This window comes from Peromyscus eremicus, chromosome 19 (assembly GCF_949786415.1).
Source record: "Peromyscus eremicus chromosome 19, PerEre_H2_v1, whole genome shotgun sequence".
Lineage (NCBI taxonomy): Eukaryota > Metazoa > Chordata > Mammalia > Rodentia > Cricetidae > Peromyscus > Peromyscus eremicus.
In genome coordinates this window covers 64,587,714-64,615,434 of record NC_081435.1, presented here as the reverse complement: position 1 = coordinate 64,615,434, position 27,721 = coordinate 64,587,714, and the positions used below count along the sequence as shown (strand labels likewise).

At 37.3% G+C, this 27,721-nt stretch overlaps 1 protein-coding gene across 6 annotated transcripts in view; it reads right to left on the bottom strand.

The window, feature by feature from the left end:
- Positions 1-27,721, bottom strand: part of Pias2 (protein inhibitor of activated STAT 2) — a 76,708-nt gene that overhangs the window by 26,442 nt on the left and 22,545 nt on the right. For 5 of the 6 annotated variants that reach the window (XM_059246587.1, XM_059246585.1, XM_059246586.1 and 2 more), the window contains exons 3-10: positions 25,593-25,677; positions 17,449-17,499; positions 17,263-17,353; positions 10,431-10,565; positions 8,070-8,175; positions 7,291-7,364; positions 3,298-3,458; positions 2,525-2,658 (exon numbers count right to left, since the gene is read on the bottom strand). In XM_059246587.1, coding sequence (XP_059102570.1) covers positions 2,525-2,658; positions 3,298-3,458; positions 7,291-7,364; positions 8,070-8,175; positions 10,431-10,565; positions 17,263-17,353; positions 17,449-17,499; positions 25,593-25,677 — 837 coding nt within the window. The remainder of the gene's footprint in view (positions 1-2,524; positions 2,659-3,297; positions 3,459-7,290; positions 7,365-8,069; positions 8,176-10,430; positions 10,566-17,262; positions 17,354-17,448; positions 17,500-25,592; positions 25,678-27,721) is intronic. The other variant, XM_059246588.1, reaches the window with a different exon arrangement.

The following is a 27,721-nucleotide window of genomic DNA, read 5'->3' as shown; positions in this document are numbered from 1 at the left end:
ATGCTACAATCTTTTCTCTGGTATCTGACACGGTATATATGGATGTGGGGAGTCCCCCACTGCCTGTATTGTAGTGTGTTTGTCTCATGAAAACATATTTATCTACTGGGCATTTGTATCTGTGGATTGTCAGGAAGATGATTCCTCCTTAAGCTGTATTGTCTAATTGATAGAGTTTTGATGAATAAAAATAAATACTAGGATATGGTTCATAGCTAAGGCCCATGAGTTCCAATGAGGTCTACGAGTTCCACTTAGGAACTGCTTTAGATCACAGCTCAGATTTATGATATAGGAATATCATTTGAGTCCAGGGGCCAGGCTGGCTCAAATTCCTTTAATGTTAATGCTGAGAAATGCAGTCACAGGTTTCATTTGTACCATTAGCTGATACAAAGCTTCAAACTTGCTTTAGATTAGACCAGATATCTTGTTAATGATTTTTAAGATAAACAATCCCAGAAAAGCAATCTATAGTTCACAAGGACATAATTGAGCTATCTGGCTAGGTCGTAAATACAAAACAGCCCAATTATTGATGGCTGGCAAATGATTAATTCCTTGCATCCATTCCTGACCTCAATTGGTGAAAATAAATTCTGACTAGTCAGGGCTACAGAAAATAATCTGACTCTGTAGCTCTAAAATAAGGGCTACAAATTTTTTTTGATAATCAAGAGTTACACACATGGCAGAAAGTACATTTTAAGATTGGAGCATTATGGTATAATGGAAAATGTCAGCTGAGCTGATGCTGAAAGATATACAGTAACTTAGGAAATGTTCAGCTGAGCCTGAACTAGAGAATCTATGACATCCCAGATGTCTCCATGTCCTGAGACTTTAGATCGCACTCCGCTGGCCTCTGAGACAGAAGGGGGCACCTGAATTTACAACTCCTGATACCAGGGTGTTAGTTTAAAATGTTTACATAGTTGTGAGTCAGTTTAAACTGCCTTTTCCCTACCTGGGAGGTTGTAGGGCCTAAGGTCGAAGCAGCTTATACACTCAGACAGGTTATTAAGTATACAATTTTCTCATTTTCTTGGGCTCTCCAGCAGATAAATTTATGATACCTTTAAAACTCCTTGTAAGATTATCTCTCAATATAGATAATAAAGTAACAGATTCTTTCTTTCTAACTACAATTTACAGCCTGTCAATAAAAGGGTTGGCTAAGAAAATATGTTTCTTGCTTGCTCATGACACATTACTTAGATATATTGCATGAGAGTTGTTGGGATGACTGTTTTTAATCATGTCTTTACCTATGGAATGTGACCTCTTTATGACTCCTGTATTGCCTGAAAGATTTGCAGTGAGGAAGAGAGAACAAGAGAGAATAAAGAAAGAAACCATCAAGAGTGTGAGTGTTTTATTTCCCTAAAAACCCTCAGATAGAAAAGTCTCAGTCATGACAACGCTGTGGATTTCTTTGAAGTCTGTGTGCTGCCTTGGGGAAGGCCCCCAAGGAGGTGATAAAATCTGTTGTTTTTTTAGTATTTTAACAGAGCCAGAAAAAAGTCAAATCAATGAATTCAGAGGTTAAATGTGCACACAGATTTCAATTCCTCAAACTCCATTATTATGCCCTTTCACTGCAGATTAGTGTACACATGCTGGGTAACTAATACTATAAAATTCCTCCACAAAAAAAAAAAAAAAAAAAGGGAAGAATTTGTTCAATAATAACTAATACATGACCACTGTCTTCACACTAATAAATGATATATATTACCTCTCTGACCACATTGTGTTCTGTACAGATACACAAAACACTTTCTAACCTTTCTCTTTATTTCTCAAGTGTGTATATATAATATACATGCATGCATATGTATGTCTGCCCATATATGAGCATGCACTCAAAGGACAGAGGTTAATATCAAGCATATTACTCAACTGCTTACCATTTTATTAACTCAGGCAGTCTCACTGAACCAATTTGGTTACTTAGTCTAGTTCAGTGGTTCCCAACCTTCCTAACGCTTTAATACAGTTCCTTACGTGGTGTTGACCCCCAACCATAAAATTATTTTCATTGCTAGTAACTAACTGTAATTTTGCTATTGTCATGAATCGTAAGTATCAGTGTATTTGATGATCTTAGGCAAACCTTGTGAAAGGGTTGTTCAAACCCAAAAGGATTCTCGACCCACAGGCTGAGAACAGATTTCCTTAGGGATTCTTGTCTCTGCCTTCAGAGCACTGAAATTACAAAAAGTTCACATATGGTCACCCAGTCTTTATGGGTGTTCTAAAATACAGTCTTCATGCTACCCATCCGCAAAGCTTCCTAACTTTAGTTAACTTTTACTTGTTTTGCACATAAAACACTATTTAAAAGCTGGTAAGATAATATAAAAATTAGTATATTCTTTAAAAAAAGAAAATGAATGAGGAAGAACAGATGGCCCAAAGATAAAGTTAGCAAATTAAATCCTAAAAATAGTCCTAGTGGTTACAGTTAATATTTCACAATTTGCACTTTAAGGGTACTCCTGCCATTTAATTCAGCACATACTTTCTATTTTTGTACAGGGCTGGCTGGTTACTTTCATAGCTTCTTTCTTGGGTCTCATTGGACACCAAGAACCATCTTCTTGGAACTTGATCTCATCTACATCAGAACAGTCATTGAGAATTTCCATGAAAAGCCTGTAAATCAATTAGAAGTACATATATGTCATTAAAGTCAAAGATGAAATACAGCAGTATACACTAAAGACAAAGTAATAGTGCAAGACTTGGGACTTCAATTATTTTATATTTTATGACAATTATAATTCCTCTTTATGGGAAGGAGGGGATGGATGGATGGATGGATGGATGGATGGATGGATGGTAGGAAGGGCAGGTGGGCAGGCGGGCAGGCAGATAAGGACAGGAATAGAAATCAGGGCCTATCACTGCATGTACTCATACTTGGGCACACATATATGCACATAACTAAAACCAAAATAAATCTTTAATAAAAAGACTTAACTTATTAAAAATCAGTTCATATAACTGGCCCAATTCTAATATAAGCAATATAAGGAATCACATTTAGAACTTAACTCCAGAGACACAAAGACCTAAACAGCTTTAAACTTAGCAGCTATGTAATGTGGTGGCACTGACCATTTATCCTATTACTAGTTAATGCTTTGTTTTTGAGACAGGGTTTCACTATACAGCCCTGACTAGCCTTAAATGCTGCAATCTGCCTCCTGAGTGCTGGGTTATGTATTATTTTTTCTTTCTTTTTCTTTTTCTAGCTGCCTTCCCACAGTGCTTACCCATAGATACACTCACCCATCTAATATCAGACTTTCATAGGCAGCCTTTTTGTCACAAACAGGACAAATCCAAGTGGGCTTCTTCTCATTCATTTGAAGATAAAGGGCAGCATCAAAACACTGCAGATGTGTACAAGTCACTGCACGGCATGGGATTGTCAGCCTCATTTTTCCTAACTACAAAACAGAGAACACACCATGAAAATGATGAATAGGACAAGAAGGCCTTCAGGAGAAAAGAGGTATTCATTAAGGTCTTAAGAAGTCAAACAAGATAATCAAAATAAAAAGACCCAACCTAAATTTACTTTCATAAAGACTGTTTTTTATCTTTTTATTTATGGGTGGTCTCAAGATTTTCAAAAGATCATTTCACTTTAGTAATGTGTAAGTCCAAAGGCAGAGAAAGGCAGGCAGGCACACACACACACACACACACACACACACACACACACACACAGGGCCCAAGCTTGTGTCTTACCTGGCCCCTAGTTTCTCTATTAAGGAAATCACTGTTAGACATCTCTTGCATGCTCTTTCATGAAAGTTCTAAGCAGAAGTCAAGTACATATGTAAAAAATTATTTTCTCACAAATGGTGGTGCTTTTTACAAAATTTTGTACCTTACTGTTACCCAATTTGTCAGCTACTACACACAAATATAAAAAAGCAACCAGCTAAAGAGCTAGATCAATGGTTCAAAGCACATATAGATGTTACAGAGGACCTGCGTTCACTTCCCAGCACCCTCATGAGGTGGCTCACAACTACCTATATATAACTCCAACTCCACATATCTCTGAACTTCATGGGCTCCTGCCTTCATGTGAACACACACACACCACACATACACTTTAGAAAGTACATCTTTTTTTAAGCTACTATGATACAAAGACAACATGGTTTATTTAATTAGTACACTAGTGGCAAGCATTTATATTTTCCCACCTTGTATTACTATGTTATAAATAAGTACCCCAAAATGAAATTATTTTGGTTAAAAGGAAAATCTCTGTGGTCTTTGAACATTGATAAACTACCTTAAACAGAGAAATCTAATGATCTGTAAATTCAAGTACGTTAATGTACTTGATTCCACTTGACTATTATCACTAATGTTAATGAATATTTGATTTACGTCAATCTGGTCGGCGAGAAATATTCCAAGGCTGTGAACTAAATTTCTCTTATTTTCAGTGTGAAAAATAGAAGCTCAGTAGAAGCTCTTCTTCTATTCAAAGAGCTATTTGTGTTTCTAAGAAATCTCTATGCATACCCTTTACTCATTTTTCACATGGTCAGTAAACTTATTTATAGGAGCTCTTTACATAAGAAAAACAAGCCTTGTAACATAAACTAAAAATATTCATAAAAACTTTGTACTATAATATAATCAAATGTGTATATTTCTTTTTTTTTTTTTTTTTGGTTTTCCGAGACAGGGTTTCTCTGTGTAGCTTTGCGCCTTTTCCTGGAACTCACTTGGTAGTCCAGGCTGGCCTCGAACTCACAGAGATCTGCCTGGCTCTGCCTCCCGAGTGCTGGGATTAAAGGTGTGTGCCACCACTGCCCGGCGTCAATTTCTAATATGTTTTTATATAACTATATTTATATTGTTCTGCTCAATTCTTATAGAAGAGCTCCACTGACATCCACACCAACATTAAACCAAGTCAAATTTCCTTTTATAACCCTTAAAACCTCCCCACAACGGTCATTTACAGAAAATATCTCCATTTATAAGCAGTTCTTTTAACTAAACATTTCTTTCTTCCACTAGGTCCTATGCCCACACGGACACTATGTCTATTCCTGTGATTCCCCCAGTACTAGCTCAATACCAGCTTATAAAGTGTTCTCAATATTTGCTGACTAGGTAACAGAATTTATAAAGACTAGAAAAGAAACAAAGATAAAACAAGGGAAGGAGCAAAGATTCTTGAAAGTCAGTGACCTAAGCCAGCAGTGATGGTGGATACCTTTAATCCCAGCACTCTGAGGCAGGGAGCACTCTGAGGCAGAGGCAGGTGGATCTCTGAGTTCAAGGCCAGCCTGCTCTACAGAGTGAGTTCCAGGACAGCCAGGGATACATGGAGAAACCCTATCTCAAAAGAAACAAAGCTAGAGACCTGACCTCATATGCAGAATTAACCCAAAGTTAACAGAAAATGCAACCTGTCTTCTTAAAGCATTCATTTCCCTGTTCTTTGTTCTTTGAAAAGATTGTGCCTTCGCTTTCCAGACTCTTACAATAAAGCTAAGAGCAACCCCACAGCCCAGGAGCCACAAATTTCATTTCTATTTTGAGATAAAACTGTAAAAGCTACAAGAAGCTAAAGACAACTAGACTGCTGAGAAATAGTCCGTAGAATTACATTCACATCTAAATGTTCTTCACTGCAATGATGTGCCTCAAGCTTTTACAACATTAAACAGTAGAACACTGACCTAGGAATTTGATCTCTACCTTTTCTGATTTTGCTAAGTTTATGTCGTACTCAGAATGGAAGTTGACTAAATATTTGGCACTTGATATGATTCTTTTAACCTTTCTATTGTAAGATGAACAGCTTTAAGAACTTTTCTAAAAGCAAACTAGCTCTGCAATATTAGAAGGCATCCCTGCATTTATAAGTTTTTAAATAATACTGGCATAGTCACTCAATTTAGGAATTTTGTATCAACATAAATGAGTTTGTTTCTTTACACTATTAGTGTGTGGAAATAAGTCATTAAAATAAGCTGACTAAGTTACATTAACTCACTCAACAAAATGTTTACAGGAATTAAAATAAGACAGTAAATCTTGGCTCAAAAACCCAGAGTAAACAGTTCCTGAAGAAGTGACATCTGAGGTTGACCTCTGGCCTCACATGCAGACATACATGTATGCTCACATACATATGCACACACACACACACACACACACACACACACACACACACACGATGCTTTAAAAGAAAAAAAGCTTCACAAAGATAAATGAATAAACATCATTTGTCAAAGACAGCAGGAGGTCTACTAAAATAACAGTGTATTGATATTTTGGCCCAATCTGGCAGCAATTATTGGAAACAAAATTGGAATATTATAGAATAAAAGTTTTATTCCAATTCTATTAGTGACCCTATGATTTGGGTTAGCCAACCTTGACTGGTATCCTCATCTACAAAATAAAAATAATGCCTCCATCAGCGCCTGTTCCAATATTTACATGTTATTTTCTTCTCTCTCCCTCTGACATAACTTTTTTCCATTAAAAAAAAAACACGTCTTACAAAGGTAGCAATCATCAAGTGTCATCCAAAACTAATTAGAAATTCATGATTCACAGCTTTTCTCAAAAAGGTATGCTCATTTTGAAAAGGCTTTCTTCACATACTTCATTTCTCCACTATTCCTGACATTTCTTCCACCTCTTCATTTATCATCAGATATAGTCTACTTCTTTTTTATGGGATGTGTTCTCTAACTAGACTGTCTACTTTCTCTCACAATTAGCTCAGTGACAACTACACATTACACAGAGGATCTCAAAGCTGCTGAATGATTTCTCACTGAAGTCTCTATGTAAGGAGATATGAAATAAAAATTACTGTGTAACTTAAGAGTGCACAGCAAAGACAGTCCATACATCCTAACTTATTAAACCAAGACTATCAATTAGCATTTATCAGACTCCAGTAATATTATCACTATTTATAGTATTACATTCACTCTGATAAAAGCTCTTAATACGCTTACTAAACTGCATTACTTACATCATTATGACAGGTTTTCTGAGCCTAAGTCTTTCTTCTCTGATATAACAGTCTTATATATTATTGCTTTATAATTGCTTAAAGAATACAAAAATTCCCTAACACTTACTCATGAAGACATCAAAATAGAAAAGACAAAAGTTTAGAATTCTATGAAAATACTCCTTCATTCATCCTCACCCTAACTTTTATCAATTAGTCATTCATAAAAAGCAAAATTGGCCAGAATGCTTTGTCACTTTACTTACCGGGCACATCAAGGATACTCGAAGACTAGTTGTAGCAATTTCACTATCAGGATCTGCAGTAAGTTTTTCTTTAACTTTAAAAAGAAGAAAATGTTAATAATAAATTTTGAAATTAATGGTAACATTAGAGCAGAATTACAGAAAATATTTGAAAAGTTCCTAGACCCTTGGAATAGGTAAAGAAAGACAAATGTTGAATATTAATGTGTTGAAAATACAACCGCATTCCCAATATTAGATTAAGGAATTACCAACAGGCAAACTCTGCATCACATATTTAATTGAATTTTAAAGATTTCTTTTAAAAAGTAAAGCCATTGGAAAGGAAGAGTTACACAGAAAAAAAATTGTTTTAGGATTAAACAAAACAATTAAGAGAGGAGTAAGAAACGGAGCAGGGCCCGGAGCTTTAATGCTTTCCAACACATACTCATTACATTTTTATTGGGTTCCATTAGTTGTTTACAACAACTGCTAATCTTGTAAACAGAAAAGATATATTCCTTATTTCCTCTAACACTTGAAAACAATGTGGTAATCTGTCTGAGGTTTCTTCTACTAGGTAACTAATACAAATTACATACACATGAGCATAAATACGTGTGTATGTGGGTGTGAGGGGTGGTGTGTGTGTGTATATATATATAAATAGTATATATGTGTGTGTGTGCAGATATATGTATATATTAATGATTCATATTACTGTATATTTCTATGTGTGTAAGGATTTCCCTCCATCAAAGTGTCTCTTATGTTTAAGTCTTACAAACATTACTTACTTAGCGCTCTGGAATGATCAGGATTTCGAATACCTTTCATTTTTAATCTCTGTAATAACATGGCTGATGTAAGCTGCCGCACAAGATATACAGACATGGAGTAATTCTATAAAGAAAGAAAATCTGTTTTAAGGACAAGACAGTGTTTTTGTTTTGTATTTATATAAAATACAGATGGAAGATACTCTAGGCTCTAAAAGTAGCACTCAAACAACCTCCAAAGGAGAGTCGGCACCTGGGACAGGGACAACATCGACTAAGCATTTGGGGAAGCAATGGTTCTCTCACTGTGAAATTATTTTTCAATCACTTGTCATTTTAAAACATCCATTTCTATGGTAAATAGTGTGGTCAAATGCTTTTCTGATTATGTATTCTAATTCAGCAAAATGAGTAGCTTGGGGGTCACCATGTGAACATTCCATCCCATGGCAACCAGAGTTTATTTTTATTTTCTTATGTAACAATGCTTGTTTTCATAGTTTCATATGAAAACAATTCACACTGCACAAACCAAAATCAGTGGCACTGCTGAAAAATCAACACTTCAAATTTAGAGTGCCAAAATTCTAATTCTTTCAGAAGAGACTACCTGTTGCACAGTCTGGAGCAAATCACAGCAATAAAGCCCATACCAGCTTTTTTCTGAGGAAAAGACTAACAAATTAACTCCACTTGTTAAATTGGTATTTTACTAAGGAAGGACAAGTAAACACAAAAACAATCTACAAAAATAAAAACCAAGACCAGAAAGTGTCTATGTCCGATTCCATGCCTAGATATTACAAAAGGAACGGCTGTTAACTATTTACAGAGGCCTGCGGGCTAAAATACTCTATTTTGCCTCTTCATTGCATGCATTCACTCAATTTCACAATGAAGAAAACATTTAATTGATTGCCAAACCAAATACTTCTAAATATTTTTTGATGTTCTTTTAAGTATCCAAATTCTAACAGCATTAGGTTTGTTGATCACTTTAATTACAAAGAAAAAGGATTTCCATTATACAATAAAACTAGGATTTTTGCAATGATTCTTAACCATTTATTTAAAAATTTAAGCTATTTACAGATCTATAATTATCTTTGTGGCTAAAACAAATAAAAAATACTACTATAAACATATAGCTCAATTTCTGCACATGAAACAGGAGTATTACAAGTTATTTCCATGAAATGGGAATACAACAGTTGATATTCAAAAATATTTGCACTGTTTATTGAATAAACAATGAATTCAACATAAACTTTCTGCTTTAGCCAATATCATAATTGATATCTTCATTTTGAGAGCGCGAATCAGTAGAAAGTCATGTTCATCAACCTGAAGATATAAAGGAAACAATTCTGAGTATCTTATGAGATGCCCTGGATCTTATCTGAAGCACTAGTTACTTATTTGAAGGCAAGAATAGAGATCTGGTTTTTAGGGCTCTTTGTTTTGTTTTCTGAGACAGGCCTTGGCTAGCCTGGAACTTGCTTGGCAGACCAGGCTAGAGATCTATCTGCCTCAGCCTCCTGAGTGATAGGAATAAGGGTGTGCACTGCCATACCTGTCTAAGAACAGGGTTTTGGTTTTGGTTTTGGTTTATGGTTTTTTAAGACAAAGTTTCTCAAACTCACAGAAATCTGCCTGCCTCTGACTCCCAAATGCTGGGATTAAAGATGTGCACCACCACCACCACCACCACCACCACCACCACCACCACCACCAGGCTAAAAACAGGTTATTAACAGATCATTTTAAATTATGAGTCCTGTTAATCATTTTCCACAAAGGCCAATAAGCTGTTTTTGATCCTCTTCATAAATGTTTTCAGTTTATAAAAACACTTAGACACACACTGGGTTTAAATTAAACCACTATTTGAAGAAATATAAACACACATATTTTCACTATAAAATGAAAAAAATTCATAAAATATTAAAGTAAAGTTAACCTCTACATTATCATCACTGCATAGAAAAAGTCTTTTTTTTTTTTTTTTTTAAGAGGTTAAAGTCAGGAAGCTGAAAGAAATAAGAGTTCTGCCGTTTCAATGTGAAATGTCCCTCATAGGCTCATGTGTTTGCAGACCGGGTCCCCAGGTGGTGGCACTGTTTTGAGGCTGTGAAGCCATTTGGAAGAAAAGTTGAGACATGGAGCAGGTAGGTGCCTGCCACCATGCTCTGTCCACCATGATGGACGACATTAACTTCAATTATGAATCAAAACAAGTGTCTCTCTTCATTCAAGTTCCTTCTATCAGGTACTCAGTCACAGCAACAAGAAACTACTATACAAAGCTGGTATCCTAAGAAAAGAAATCAACTCCTAATGAAGACACACTTCCATCCGACCCAGGAAAAAAAATCTTACCTTTCCAATTTCAGATGCCCAAGAAATAGAAATCTGATTTGGCACAGCTGATGACAACCTAACTAAAGATGTAATATTCAAGGGGCGTCCAGGGCGCTTCTGTTCAATCCCATTTTTAGGTGGTGGTGCATAGCCCTATAACCACACAACGAAATAATTTTAAAGGCTCTGTAGGATTTAAACACTTTCTCCAAGATACAACAGGATCTTGCCTAATTTTTGTTATATTATGTTATCTTCATTTTATCTTAGATACAAACACACAAGAAAGATAAAAATCCATACTCCACCTTTCAAATTAATGTTGATTATCTTGCCATACTGGCTATGGATCATTTTACAGAAGATCAACTATACAGACAAACCGACACCTCAATAATAGCTCATCTAAAGAAGGCCCCATACAAAACACATATACATGAGTGGGAAGGAGTAGAGAGCAGTCTTTAGGAATTAAAAAGAAATTCATTAAAATCTTGTGAGTAGTTAAAAATGCTTTCTACTGTCTGTTCTGAATGAAAGAGAAACTATTATCTTTAACCCAAGTTTAGGAACTGGAAAGATGGCTTAGCATCTTTAAAAGTGCTTGCTGCTCTTCCGGAAACCCCAAGATCAAGTCCCACTAACCTAAAATAGTTATCTCACACTTGCCTATAACATCAGCTTCAAAGGATCAGACTCACTTTTTGGACTCTGCTGGCACCCACAGACAAATGAATGTGTGCACACATATCCAAATAAAACTGAAACAAAACCTTAACAGAACAACAAAAACAAACAAACAAAAAACCAACCCCAAAAGCTTTCAAGAGGCAGATACATCTCTGTGAGTTGCATGTTGGATAGGACTATGTAAGTCTCTGTCTCAATACAACAACAACAACAAAAGAAAAAGCACATCAAAACTAAAAACAAAAAACCCAGGATAAAAAATTTTTTAAAAAACCACAATTTCAGTTGGTATTAAATTGGCTTGACTTTGTTTTAAATAGGAAACATACTCACTTTTTATTTATAGTATATACAATTCTCAATTACCAAAAAGCTATGGCTTTCAAAAGCAAAATAATATACCTTTTAGAAAACAAGTTTCTTAGCTGCAGTAATGCCTACATACTGAAGACCAGACAAGTTTCATTATGTATGGCAGCTAATGTGCCATTTAGATCTTTCCCTAAAACACCCATGGTACAGCTCATTGTAGGATTACTTATTTTCATACACATTGCAAGGAAATATACACACAATAAATTGACTACCGTAGTCATATATCCATTTATTTTTTCTTTTTGTTGAGACAGTGTCTATTAATAGGCCAGGCTGTCCTAAACTCATTATGTAGACCAGATCTGCCCTCTGTCTCCTAAAGTGCTGGGATTAAAGGTGTGCACCACCATACATGACCTACCATATTCTTTTCTTGACAGAAGAATCTTCTGAGGAACTTTTCATTATATCATTAACACATTTTTAACCTTTATTATGGAAAAGCTTTACAAATATATCTTAAAACTATACTTCATTCCACTAGCACATCTCAGATTTCCTTAAGAGTCAATGACAACCTTAATTGCATGTGTTAATGTTAATACAATCTGGGATCTCTGGTTACAGGTGAAAGGTTTTCAGACAACAGCTAAGATCCATGCTTCTTTTTCAAAATGCCCTTAAAATTATCTATTAGCTCAAAAGCTGAGGGCACATAGCTACTCAGTCAGACTTGGTGAATAGCATCAAAGTTATACACATACAGACAATGGAAAAATATCACAGCTACCACAGATCATCAGCAAATGTTAAGATCCTTGTAGACAGGGACAGGATAGATGGCTCGGCATTTGAGAACAGTGGCTGCTCTTCCAGAGGACCCAAGTTCAATTCCCAGCACCTACATGGCAGCTCCCAACTGTCTGTAACTCCAGTTCCAGGAGATCTGATAACCTTCACACCAATGCACATAAAGTTAAATAAATTATTTTTTTTACAAAAAGATCCTTGTAGATTTTCAGCAATGTTGAATTATAAACCTTACAAAAGATGAAATTCAGACTGGTACAAAAGCAGAGCTACAGAATATACCCAAGTCAACCAGAACTTGAGAACACCCTTTCCTTCATTGTCTCTTAAAGCGAGTATAGTAATTATTAAGTGAGTATCCATATGATAATTTGTCATCTACAACTACCAACAAAATTCTAAACATCATCAAAATCTCTTGTACAAAGAACTTGCATTATATCATGGAAATAGGAGTAGTGTGTATTTATATGTTTAAGAGGGGTGTGCCCACTAAAATTGGTTAATGTGAAACACAAGAGGAAAAGAGAAACTCAAAAATAGACCCTCTTACTTTAGGAGTTGAGGAGATGGCTCAGTGGGCACATGAGGACCTAATTCAGTCCCCCAGCATCCATGTAAAAAGCTGGGCTACATAGGCCTGCAGCTCCAGCACCAGAAGGCAGACAAAGGTGGATCCCAAGAGCTGGATGACCATCCAGTCTGCCTAGGCAAAACAGCTTCCAATTCAGTTAGAGATCTGTCCCAAAGCAGTTAAGGAGGAAAGTGATAAGCACTTAACGAGCAACAAACACAGGAATATCAATACCAGTATTTAAGCAATTATAAATGCAAAACTTCTTTTGTCTGTTTGAGACCTAGGAAATAATTCTGCTTTTCCTTTATCTATTGGTAGGTTAACCAAATAAAAACAGTAGCTTGAGGTCTGCCAAAATGATTAAAAAACAACAACAACAAAAAACTGATGCCCTCGCTAAATATCAACTCTACTTGGAATGTGAGTCACAAGGCATTTCAACAGTGTGGAAGAGACAAGAGCAGAGAAAGCAAGAGTAAATGTGTTAAGAGTGTTCAAAGCAACACAGGGCATTTGCTTAGCATGAACAAGGCTGTGGGGTCAGTATTGCCTCACTCTCTTCAGTATGCTTTGGGCTCAGCTTTTATTTCTTTAATCTTTTTTAAAATTGTGTGTGTGTGTGTGTGTGCGCGCGCCTGGAGAGGCAAGAAGAATCTGAGGCAAGTGGAGTTACAGGCTATTGTGAGTTACCCTATGTGAGTGCTGGAAACTAACCCCAGGTCTTCTGCAAGAGCAGCAAGTGCTCTTAACCATTGAGTCATCTCTCTGGTCCTTAGGTTTGAATTTTTAGACACATCATTAAGTACATGGAAGCTCCTTTTCCCATTCTCACTGATTCATCAATCCAAGGGCTTTACTTTGCACTTTCCATAGGAAGACTTCCCATCAAAGGGGAAATTTCTCCCTTAAGTTGCTTTTATCAGGGTGTTTTATAACAGCAACAGGAAAAGAAACTAAGACTGTTAGTGAGTTCCAGGTTCAGCAAGAGACTCTGTCTCAAAAAAATTAAAATGGAGAATAGAGGAAGACATCCCAATGTCAACCTGTGACGCATGCACATCCCACACAAATTTAAAAATTAAAACATGTAGCCAGTTCCATAGATAAAACACTTGCTGTACAAGTATGAAGACTAGAGTTCTGGTCCCCAGAACACAGGAAAAAGCCAGGATGGCATGGCAGCCTCCTATAATCCCAACACAAGAAAAGAGATACAAGATGCCCAGAGCAAACTGGATGGCTAGACTAGCAGGAATTGGTGAACTCTGGGTTCAGTCAGATACTTGGCCTCCAAACATAAAGTGGAGACTGATCAAAGAAGATACCCAACATTAACTTCAGGCCTCTACATGCATGTATATACATCAGCCTGAACACAAGCCAACATGTGAACACAAAATACTACATACATGCACACAACACATACATAAAAAAAATGAAATCATCTTGAAGTGGATAAAAATAAAGCTGCTTTCATCACTTACTTGATATGTGGGAGTCCAAGGACACACTACTGTCAAAGCAATTCACATTTCCTATTCCATTTACTTTGTACATGTAATATATATATATAGTAGCTATCTGCAAATGGGTCCACAATGACTGATTATCATAGTCACATATGTAAAGACTTATGCTAGGTCAAAGACAAGTTTATGTTCAGATTTACCATGGGAAATTCAATATAATCCTATCAAGACTATCCCTGCAGGATCTTTTTCAGCAAACTGAGATCACAGGCAAGAACAAGTTAAAATCTTCTGTGGCCTATTAATGAATTTTACAATTGGATTTAGGTCTTACAAGTTAAAGAGCTTAATTTAACCCCTAAAGATCCACTGAATCTTTCTTGAGACTGCAGTATACTTACATGATTGTCATGAACCTCAGAATCCTGCTAAGCATAAATAAAGACACTATGTTTCATTACCTCATTGACTAGTAACTGAGGACCAACAAGTACTTTGAGAAGTTTTTCATCAGCTGCATGTCAGCTTATGTCATCTGTTCCCTAAGATTTCCCAGGTATGATGGCACACATCTATAATACTGGAGCTCAGGAGACAGGCAGGCAGATTGTAACTAGGACAGCCTGGTCCACATACTAAGTGTCAGGCCAATCAGGTCTCAAAATAACAGGGAAGAAGTTTTCATCAAGTTTGTGGAGTTGATGCAAAACACCAAGTGCCTTGTTGCTATCTTTGAAATATGTTTTGTCTTTCTCCCAATACTCACATTCTTCTTCTTCTTCTTCACAGCACCCCTGGCTCAAAGTTGAGTGACAGACTCTTCAGACAATGGATGCTTTATACAGAACTCCTATCTCCACAAACAGCCTAATGTAAGGACTTAAGGGTCCTTGGTGCTTTAAGGCAGACACCAACGTTGTCTAACAATTTCTCAGAGGAGTACCCAAGTATCTCATTTTCTTTGTGTCAAAATGTCTGGAAGAGTAACAAAGACCTGTCACAGTGAAGTTACAGACCTCACCATTAAAATACTAAGCCAAAGCGTGGTACTGACTGGGCCATTTAGAGTTTTGTGAAACTTACACAAATACACTGTACAGCCATCAGTTACTATAAAAATGTCAACAAGTTTAGGAAGATCTGGTACACTGCAAACTCCATCAATGGCACAGTCATATCACACTGGATAGGTTGAGAGTGAGTCTGTAAACACACAAAAAGCCTCTACAGTTTTATCTTTCTTCAAGACAGTAAAAGAGGTAAACAAGGAAAGTCCAATGAATCTTAGCACATACTAAACAATAAAAAATAAATGGGGGGGGAGGGGGAATCACATAAAGTATGCACAGAATCATCCTATGATTTGTGATTTTGCCAGACTTCCTTTTTCAAATATCCAACCAACTGCATACTCCAGCTCAAAGTAAAGTACTTCCTAAGTACTTCCTCCTCTGGTCCAGATGTTTGTGCAGAACACTCAAGAAAAAGAACCTTAGATCCTTCTGTCTCAGCCTTCCACGTGCTGGGATTCCAGGTGTGTTCCCATGCCCAACTCACATGGCTTTTGAACATGTATAGATCATGTAAGGTAAGCAATCCTCCCTGATTGTGCGGACCCAGATCCTTTAATTTCCCCTTTTGTCCACAAAGGACTGTCCGAGACTTCAGTCTCTCAAACATCTTGTAGAAGAGTCAGTTAGTGGTACAGCAGTGCTTAAGCTCTGTAAAATTCATTCAGCTGGCCAATGGATTCCTCTGATAAAGGAGATTGCCATGTAAGACTGGGGATCAGAGTTCAATCCCTAGAACCCATATAAAGATGGAGAGAACTCAGTCCTCAAAACTATCATCTGACTTCCACATGTTCACCATGGCACTCCTATGAATCCACACACGAGTATTACTTACATACACATACACACACACACACACACACACACACACACACACACACACATATATGTATATACTTTTTTTCTCAAATTCAAGGGACAAGTAATTTTTCAGGTTTCTAAGCCCCATAGCCAAGAATGAGACAAAGGATATGCTAACAACTATGGAAGGTCGGTTTTCTTGGCAACAGAGGGTAGCCTCAATCATGAACAGTTAGTTATAAGCACTTGGTTCTTGGAGAACCTAGATTCCTGGACTGCACTGTGTGACTTGTTCAGCTACACAAAGGTATTGCTCACATAATCATTCCAAGTCAAGTCGCCTAACAGGAATGTCAAACAGCTTCCCTGACTCTAACAGTTGCTTTTGCTGAAAAGGCAACTTGCTATACCAGTGGAGTCACAGGGCACTTCAATCACAACAAATATACACCTCTGCTTTGTAGTGCTCAAGAAACAGGCTTCTCTCATGCTCCTGAATTATACAGCATTGTTAGCCTTCTACACAACCACACCAATTTATTGATGTACTCCAGGCTGCAGTGGGAACTAATATTTAGCACAGTTCAACAATTGAAGTGCTATTTTAAGACCTAAGGATTTGAAGATTCCAGTAATCTCAGGCCAGAAACAGGATATGTAAGTACACTGTATATATTCTAGAAGTTGCTTTACTGTTAGACAACAAGCTGCCAATCAATTATTTGCTCCCTGGGACCCCAAGTGTGTGCATTATCAAGGCCAAGCCTAGAAATCCTGGATTCTGTTGCTATTTCTGTTTTCCTTGATAAATCCACAGGCCAAACCCAGCTAATTCAGAAATTCACTACAACATGTTTTGTACAATCAGGTGCCCAAGTTCAGATATGATCCAAGAGCCAACCAAAATTTTCTTGAATTCTAGAATTTAATGTTTCAGGCTCATTCTTTCTATCATCCTTAGGCCCAATATCAGCCATTTATTTATAGAAGGAGGTTTATGCCCCTCTCTAAAGGTAGTTACAATTATTAATCAGTACCAAGTTGTCACTGTTCCTACGCTTGTCAGGATTTATACTAAACTTACACAAAAATCTGGTAAACAGATAGCAACTTACAGGCAAAGGAAAGAGCTTCCCATTTACTTTTATACACAAACTATTGGGATAGTTATCTTCTTGAGGGCAACTGGTCTCTGCCAAGCAAAGTCTGTTTAAAAAAAAAAAAAGTTGTTAAGGTACCAAACATGCTTACATGTTTTAAAATTCCAATCCACATAGCAATTAGGAAAATATCAAACTCACCGAAGCTGAACTTGGACTGTATAATCTCTCCTGCCACCTGGCAAAAAATCCCTATTGGCAAGAAAAAAAAAGGTTAAGAAAGTACAATAAAATTTCACAGAGAAGGGGCTGAAGACATGACTCAGTAGGTAATGGTTCAGATCCTAAGCACCCACGTTAAAGCAGGGGTGCTGTTTTAACAGTGAACAACTACACCTAATCCCCTCCCAGTCTTTGCAGGGGGCAAGATTTATAGAGACAGGATAATCCCTGAGTCTTGCTGCCCAGTAAGTCTAACTAGAATAACAAGTTTCAGGCTCACAGAGATCCTGGCTCAATGAACAAGGTAGAGACAACACGGAAGATAACCAACACCGACCTCTGGCCACCACTCAAGACTGCCATGAGTGAGTTTACAAGTGATCATGTACACACACACACACATACACACACAAACACACACAATTTTTTTAAATGTAAAGTGACACTAACCAAACAAACAAAACAATGCAATAATTATAACCACTACTTACTAAACCTTTAGTCATTCCTCCTATCAGTTTTAAGGTATATTTTCAGTTCACAGGAACTTCGGTGACACAATATTCGCTTTAATACATAGCAAATTTAGTTAACATGAAAAGAACATTCTAGGCGCTGAAGGAGTTAATTAAAATCTACATGCTTAATTGTTCTTCCCCTTGATCGAATAGTCTAACCACTTAGAGACTTTTTTGTTTAATATAAACTTTCATTCATCAGGTCGTTCTTATTGGTTTGAGTATACTCTCATAGATTCTAAGCTACACAGGCAATTCTAACAGAATTATAACTAGTACCTATAGTTTCAACATGATAATAAGTGTAACTTCATAACCATGTATCAAACTATAGACATACAATCTTTTATTGTTTCTGGAATATTTAGTCTCAGAATGGAGACTACACTGAGAACGATTTGTTTGTTTGTTTGTTTGTTTTTAGGAGGTGATTAAACATTCATAGTATCAGGTCTTGCCCCAGACTTATACAATTAGAATCTGCATTTTCACAAGACTTCCAAGGGATGGAGAGATGGCTCAATGATCACAGCATACATAATATACATAACACAGGAGCCTGCATGCAGGAGCTGATACAGGCCAGGGAAGAGTGCCATTAATTAAGAAAATGCCTTACACTCCTACCCATAGCCCAATCTTACGGAGGCATAGTCTCAATTAAGGTTCCCTCCTCTCAGATGATTCTACCTTATGTCAAATTGGCAAAAAAAAAAAAAAAAAAAAAAAAAAAAAAACAGCCAGCCACATGGTAGTGTATGCCTGAAATCCCAGCACAGGGTTATAAAGATCAGGAATATAAGGTTATCCTTAGCTAACCATCAACTTTGGGGCCAGCCTGGGCCTATATGACACCCTATCTCAAAAGAACACTTTTTAAATTTAATATATAAAATCTGTTATAAAAAAAAAAAGGAGTATCACTCTTACCCATTATTCTAAGTGTTGGAAAAATATTACAGTGTAGTCCTATCTTGAGAAACCTGAAAAAGCAACTTTAGCCTTCAGCTTCCTTGCTATTTCTTATTCTGTAGTTCTCTGGAAGGAAGGCACAGTAGTAACTAACTTAAATTCTCTAATCCCAAGTTTTCTGACCTTGGGTGAATCAGGCAACCTTTCTGTGTTTAGTTTCTTTGTGTGTTTAAAGACAGAAAATGACTACATCTACTTCATCAAGTTACTGTGTTGATTAAACACAGTCACTCAAATGCCTGGGTTTCAGAGGGGCACAAGGAGTATAAGCAGATGTCTCTTCTGTTCCTGCTGCTTCCCTTTCTTCCAGGAGCCTATATCCTTCAAAATTTCTACATCCTCAAGCATTTCTTTAAAATATTCCAATATCCTCTATATTACTGACCCCTTCTAAGCAATTCTTCAACAAAGCATTAAAATGTTTCACTTATTCAAGTCAAACAATGCAATCTGGCCTCTGGAGCTTCACAGATACATGGTACTTTACTTAAAGATTCATGCTAGTAGATACAACCAAAATAAAATGTGACAATTCCTACAGGGAAAAAAAAATGAAATCTAATTTGTCTTCAAAGTTCAAGTTACTTGCCACAATCCAATTAGAACCCAGGATTGTACAAGAGTAATTCTATTTCTGTTTAGTGTTTCCTTCCTGAGTGCAGGGATTCTCAACCAGAGATACTGATCAGAACTTTGATAGGTTGGGGAACACGATCTGAAAAACAAATGCTAAGAGGTGAGCCCAGAGAGGCAGAAAGTGTGCAGCTGCTACAGAAGAGGACGAGATGAGAAGCCATGGCCCAGCCAAGAAAGGGAGAGAAAAAGAGCAGGTGAGAGGTGCTGGCAGACAACATAGGAATTTGACAAAGAAGTCCTACAGCACAGGTTTTTAAACACCAAAGGGAGAAGAAGAAGAAAAAAAAAAACAAAAACAGATTTGAAGATTACATGGTCACTGGGGGCTGGAGAGATAGCTCAAGTAGCTTGAAACAACTTACAACAGTGTGCGCACGCGCGCGCGCGCACACACACACTATTGACTCATTAAAGCTTTCTAAGACACCAAGATTAACAGTGATCTCCTATCTCCTTACAGCAACTGATTTGCCATAACTAATTAGTTTTTTTTAAATATAACACTTTGCAGTGCCAATGGACATTTTATTTAAATAATCTGGCTCATTAACAAGACTGCAATCCGCCTTTAATCCCAGCATTTAGGGGGCAGAGGCAGGTGGATTTATGACCACAGACAACCTGGTCTGCATAGAGCATCCCAGGACAGCCAGGGCCACATGGAGAAAACTGTGGCTCAAAAAAACAAAGGAGGCAGAGGCAGGCGGGATCTCTGTGAGTTCGAGGCTAGCCTGGTCCACAGAGTGAGATCCAGGAAAGGCACAAAGCTACACAGAGAAACCCTGTGTTGAAAAACCAAAAAAAAAAAAAAAAAAAAAAAAAGCAAACAACAAAACAAGACCACAACCAGTTGTGGAAAGTGATTATGTCATTTCATATCTCGCCTTGTACCTAGCAATCACTTAGTGCTGACCTTAAGCAATTTTACCACTAGATAAGAGATTAATGATACATTTTTATATAATATATAATTTACTTACTTCTTTGTTTGCTTAGTAATATCCCAAGACTACTACAAACCAGTTTATTTATATAAACATTACCCCATAGAACCTCAAACAAAACAGATTATAAAATCTTGAGATTTTTTTTTTTTTTAAGGTATGCAATTTTGCCGGGCAGTGGTGGCACACACCTTTAGTCCTAGCACTTGGGAGGCTGATGCGGGTGGATCTGTGTGAGTTTGGGGCCAGCATGGTCTATAGAGTTCCAGAATGGCCAGGACTGTTACACAGAGAAATCCTGTCTTGAAAATCCAAAAAACCAAACAACAAAAGATATGTAATTTTAATAAGAACAGTCTGATTAATCATTAAATCTAAAGTTGTGTCTCAGAGTCTTTTCCTCACATTCTACATACTTTCAAATGTTAGGTGGTCAAGAATTTCAAGATGCATAATCTGGATATATCTCACTTAGAAGCTTGACAATGCATATTTACATAATAAAGATTGAAATATATTTCTATAAATACATATGTTAAGTACAGAATTTCCCAAAGTTACTTTCTATCCTTTCTTTCTTAAAAAAAACTCATGTTAACATCTCAAGGAAATATCCTTAAAGAAAAGGTAAAAAAAGAACTCTCATTTGATTTCAAATCTTCCCTCTACTTCTCACTATAGTCCCAGGACATAATTTAACCTACAATACCCTCAGTTATCTAATGCTCCATTGAGAGCTGCTGGTAGCAAAAGACCATGAGAGTATACAGCAGGGGACAACTAGAGCTCAGAAGGTCAACCTATCAGAACCAAGGGTTCTGTTGGAGGAAACTATCATGAAAAGTGTTATGGAATTACTGCCTTTTGGGTGAACTGGCTGTTTCTTGTTGTAAACTTCTTGTGTAGTAACAGCTATGATATCTCCCCATCTACCATGCATTTCCATGTAATATGTACATGTAATCTCATGATTACATCTCAATCTTATGGGTACACATAATTGTGGATAGTCTAGAAGATGGTTTCTTATTTAATTGTACAGTTTTTATGAATACACACATACTAAAATATGCTTCATACTAGGTCTATTGTTCCATTTGGACTATAGACACTTACTTAGAGGTCTTGTTCTACATCCTTAGCCACTGACAAGGCAAAGTTGGCCAGACAAAGTGTCCTCAGAGAACTTCACAGCGCAGAATTGCAGGTGCCTGGCCTTGTTGGATCAAAACCCCTCAGAAGAATTATAGCCAATTAGAAGTGATAGTGCAGATGTCTGGCCTTGGTATATCTTAGTCATTCAAGAGATCAATAGCACCTATGTTGCCCTAAGCTTCCTCTACTAGCACCTCCCCACTCTGATTTAAATAACAATTAACACTTGGTATTTATTTCTACACTAGTTTTTAATAAAAATTTTAGGCTCAGTAGACTAGTTATGTATAGGTCCTGAAATTCAGGTGATTAACAGAAAAAGGATGTTAACTGACCAAACATGTCTGGATATTATTAATCACATAAAATAGTTCATGTATTCTTTGCCTTTTCCTTAAATCTCTCATTGGTTTAATTTCTTCCCCTTGAAGCTATCCCTTTAAGAGATAGCCACGCCGGGCGGTGGTGGCCACGCCTTTAATCCCAGCACTCGGGAGGCAGAGCCAGGCGCATCTTTGTGAGTTCGAGGCCAGCCTGGTCTCTACAGAGTGAGATCCAGGAAAGGCACAAAGCTACACAGAGAAACCCTGTCTTGGAAAAAAAAAAAAAGAGAGAGAGAGATAGCCAGAACATTTTACAACCTACAGCTGTTGTCAGTCACCAATTGAGCTGACCAAGTCTTTGCCAAGTGTGACCCTTATCAGAATGCTTGTCCCTGAGACTTTACTTTGTGGTTTTTACTAACAAGTTGTTAATGAATGGATATATATATATATATATATATATATATATATATATATGCTTGGGGGAACAAAGAGAAGATGGAAAGAACTAGACAGAATAATGAGAGAACAGGGACAGAGAGGAATTAAGTATGAGAACAGAAAATGTGTAGATAGATTTGATTTAGAATAAAGTGAACGGACTAAAGAGTTCTGTGTGCTTAGATTCATTTGCTATCCCTCAGATTAGCATCCTAGCTGCTTGTAGTGTCTGTTCTGGACCTGGTAGAAATCTCCTCAAGGGTAGGCACCTGTGGAGAATCTATTACTGTTCACTCTTGTAAGAAGGCAGTTTGAATGGGTGCTCTGTTGTTCAGTAGTAGAGCACTTCCTTAGTCATGTCTGAGTGCCCTAGTGCCAGAAAGGGAAGATAAAGGCCATGAATAATGTATTAACAACAAAAATGACTGCCTACTCCTTTTAGAAAAGATTACTTATTTTTATGAGTATTTTGCCTGCACTTATGTAGTGTACTGTTTGCATGCAAGTCTGGTACCAACAGAGACTAGAAGAGGGCACCAGAACCCTGAACTGGAATTACAGATGGTTGTGAACCTGGAGAGAGCTAGGAACCAAACCTGGATTCTCTGCAAGATCAGCAAGTGTTCTGAACCACTGAGCCATCTCTCCAGCACCTGCAAAATGATTCCCTCTTTAAATGAAAATGATCATACTACAGACTTCCCTTCCTTTCCCTTTTTACCTCCTAAATGATTTTTGCAGAGTAATAAAATGACTTTGAGTTTCTTCTTTTCACCTAAGTTAAATGTCACTGGACCTCCTCTTCTCCATCCAAAACTTACAATATTAACAATTTTTCTTCTGTTTGGGGTTCCTATTATTTAGGCTAGGGAAGGTGACTACATAGCTAGTTTTGCCCTGTACTGTTCTGGTTTTTGTGGTTCTATTTGTCTGTGGTCTTAGTTACGGTACCTATTGTAGTGATAAACATCATGACCATTTCAGTCTGGAAAGGAAAGGGTTTATTTCAGCTTATGACTCTTAGGTAACAACACTCCACCCTGGAGGGAAGTCAGGACATGATCTCAGCAGGGCAAGAACCTGGAGGGAGGAGGTAATGCAGAGGCCGGAGAAAAGTGCTGCTTACTGGCTTACTCAGCTTGCTTTCTTCTAGTACCCAGTAACTGCACCCAGGGTGGCACCATCCAGAGAATGGGCTATTCTGAATCAATCAACAATGATGACAATGCATTGCAGGTGTGGTGGTGTGTGAATGAGAACAGCCCCACAGGCTCCTGTTTGAATATTTGGTCACCAGTTAGAGGAACTACTTGGGAAGGATTTGGAGGTGTGGTGCTGTCAAGAGTAGGTGTGGCCTTGTTGGAGGAGGTGTGTCACTAGGAGTGGCCTTAGAGGTTTCAAAAGCCCATGCTAGACCCAGTGTCCCTGTGCTTCTCCCTCTCTTCCTCCCCCACCCTCTCTGCCTGCAAATCAGGCTATATATCAGTTTTTGCTCCAGTGACTCCCTGTTTCCTGCCATGATCATCACTGACTAACCCTCGGGAAACTATAAACAAGCCCCCAACTAAATACTTCCTTTTATAAGCTGCCTTGGTCATGGTGTTTCACCACAGAAACAGAACACTAACGAAGACAGCAGGCTTGCTCTTAGGCCAACCTAGCTGGGGTGTTTGCTAAATTGAAGTTCCCTCTTCCAAAATGACTCTAGCCTGTGTCAAGTTGACATGAAACTGTCCAGTACTTTTCTTTTTTAAGACAGGTGTCCAGTACTTTTCTTTTTAAGACAGGTGTCAGTATGTAAACCAGGTTGGCCTTCAATTCACAAGTCTGTCTCCTGAGTGCTGGGATTAAAGACAAGTGCCACCATGCCCAGCCCAGTTTTTATTCTTATCCAAGAATCATTAATCCTATTCACATTTAGTCTCAAAATGTTTATTTATAGTTAATTTATCTTTGGGCTATCAAATTCATTTTTACTGTGAAACAAAATCTTGGGTAGCCAGAGTTGGCCTTGAATTTCTGATCCTCTTGCCTCTACCTCTGGAACACTAGGATTATAGGCATACACCATCATGCCCAAATTTCACAAGTTCTTTTATTATGTTGCCCTATTTGAAATAAAATTCTCCTTTGAAATATTGAGGGTGATAGGAGGCTTGCCCAGCACACACAAAGGCTCAGAGTTTGAGTCCAAGCACCAGAAAAACAAACAAACAAAAAATATACTGGTAAATGTGACTAAAAATAACTTAAAAGATGCTTAAGGTTTAATTCAAAGGTTGCAACTTTTTGGTTTTTTGTTTTGTTTTGTTTTGATTTTTCAAGACAGGGTTTCTCTGTGTAAGAGGCCTGGCTGTCCTGGAACTCACTTTGTAGATCAGGCTGGCCTCAAATTCATAGAGATCGATCTGCCTCTGTCTCCCAAGGCATGTGCCACCACGCCCAGCTCAACTTTTTCTAATATACAATATTTACTACTTGACTAATTTTAGTCAAACTATATTTGTATTAGTTAAGAAATAGTCCAACTGGGCATGGAAACAAGGCTCAGCGGCAAAGGCACTCGATGCCAAGCCTGATGATCTGAGTGCAATACCTGAAGCTACATAACAAAAGAGAACTAATTCCTGAATTCCTGATATTCTCTGACATCACACTTGTACCATGCACCAAGGCATTTGCCACACACACTAAAATAAATGTATAAGAAAAAGTTTAAAAAAAAAAAAAGGAATAGTCCAACTTTTACAGACTGAACTGTGGGCCCCCAAAGTTTATACATGGAAATCTTAGCCCACAATGTGACTGTATTTGTAACTGCCTTTATAGATGCAGTTAAAGTTCTTAAAGGAAACCCTAAGCTAATAGACATGGTGTCATGACAATGTCATGTTGCACAAAGAGATGCACTGTACAGAAAAAAAGAAGTTATGTGTGACACAGAAAAACGTATAAGCCCTAAGAAAAGGCTTTTAGAGTAACCATATAAATACCTCAATCTTCGACAGAACTCTCCAGAATTTTGAGAATAAGTTTCTGTTTAAGGCACCCAGTCTATCGTATGTTGTTATGGTAACTCTAGAAGATAAACACATACCCTTTAAGGAAAATTATATTTGAAATATTCCTCTTACCTTGATATGCATATCTCTCTAACTTGCTGAGGTGTCAAAGCAAAAATAAAAAACTTCTCTTGAAACCGTTGAATACTGCTTTGAACTGAGGAGGGAAAAAAATTTATTCAGTAACAAATAAGCACCTGAAATAACCAGGAACTTTTTTTTTTTCCTCTTTAACCAGGAACTTCTGAGAGTTTTCTAAATCCTGAAATGTTCAAGATTAAATTTAACACTCTAAACTCCAGTATTGTGTGAAATTGCATTCATATTCAATTCTGAGTACAGTTATCCAAATGAGCTTACTTTTAAATACTTAATCATTCAGTATTCTAAAACATTAACTATACTATGATCTCAAAATACAATAAAACCATTCAAGATGACATTTCACTCCTGGTTAACTCATCAAAGTCAGAAAAACTCCCTCACAGTAATGCAATCCAAGAAACAGATGTTTTCAGTATATTTCGTTGTTGCTTCTTTATTTTAGTGCTTTATATTTAATTACTCACAGAACACAAAGAAAATCCAAATTTTCAGAACTTTAGGTAAATCTGATAAATAGCAATTACGGCTTATAAAAGATGACCTAGTTAAAAAAGGATTACCTGGTAAAGTCATACTGTTTGACTACATTATTAAAAGCTGAAGTGTATTGATAACTTCACAAAGAATTATAACACAGTAATAATAATGAATTATTGAAAGATGTTCTAATGCTCATTATTGGCATTGTGGCACATGCCTGTAATCTTATCACTCATGAGGCTGAGACAAGGGGATCATGAGCTCAGAGCCACCCTGGTCTACACAATGAGTTCAGTGCTACAGAGACCCTGTCTCAAAAAAATAACAGAGCCCACTGACACACAGAGAGGGAGGATAAACCAAAAAATACTGAAAGATCCCCCAAGAGAAAGCAAAACTAATTTCTGTATGTTATTGTTACAATTATCCCAGATCATGAACAAGATGATAACTAAATGTCTAATGTCAAAAAGCCCTCTTTGTCAGTCATACCAAATCAAGAAAAATACTATCTCCTTGAGTAAAAAGCATGGGCACTTTATTGCAAAATTATGATTCACAGAAAGGTCATAATGCTAATTCATATTTTCTCAGACTACCTCCAAAATGAGGAAAGAGAGGGGCTGTTTAAGATGAAGAACTACACATGAAGCAGTTTTACATTACATGATAATTACAGTACATAAAACAAAGCAAGTCTTGAGGGGCAGTGGTGGCGCACGCCTTTAATCCCAGCACTCGGGAGGCAGAGCCGGGCGAATCTCTGTGAGTTCGAGGCCAGCCTAGGCTACCAAGTGAGTTCCAGGAAAGGTGCAAAGCTATACAGAGAAACCCTGTCTCGAAAAAACAAAAACAAAAACAAACAAACAAAAAACAGAGCAAGTCTCTCCACTTCCTCAGCTCCAACTTGCTCTTTCATCCCTTTCTCCTTCTATGGTTTCCACTTTCCTCAGTTAATGGTTAAATTCATCCACAACCTCTTAACTATCAAATATAATACAATTACCCATATTATGAGATTACAAGTAACCACAAAGTTATTAGGAGCTATAGCTCAGAAGTATAATAATGATTGCCTAGTACACACAAGGCCCTAAACCTAATCCCTAGCACAAACCAAGCAACCAAATGAACACATACTGTAGACTATGTTAAGGTACAAGACAGAGAAACTAGGTCTTTAATTTTCTAACTATGGGGCTATGAATGCAAAATCTTGGGAAGAATCAGAGGAAATATCTATCGAAGAGCTTGAGGGGGTGGTGGTCTTGTGAGAATCTTTTGGTCCCAAATGACAGGATAAGAATTATCCCTGAGGCAGACTCAGGAAACAAAACCCTCTGCTCTGCAAGCACTGCCTGAGAGCACTTTTACAACATACTACCAACAAAATTAGTTTCCTCTCGGCCATTGAAGCCAAAGTTAAGAGAACAGACATTTTGGGAAAACTTGGTGGTCTCTCTCTCTCCCTCTCAAAGAACTAAAAACCTTTCAAAACTTTCTCTCTCAGATTTTCTTTCTGTAAGTGCAAAAATAAGAATCACCTGGAGATACCAGTACAGGAAATCACCTGTGATTCACTCTAAGAAAAAAACAACAAACCTCTTAGAACAGGG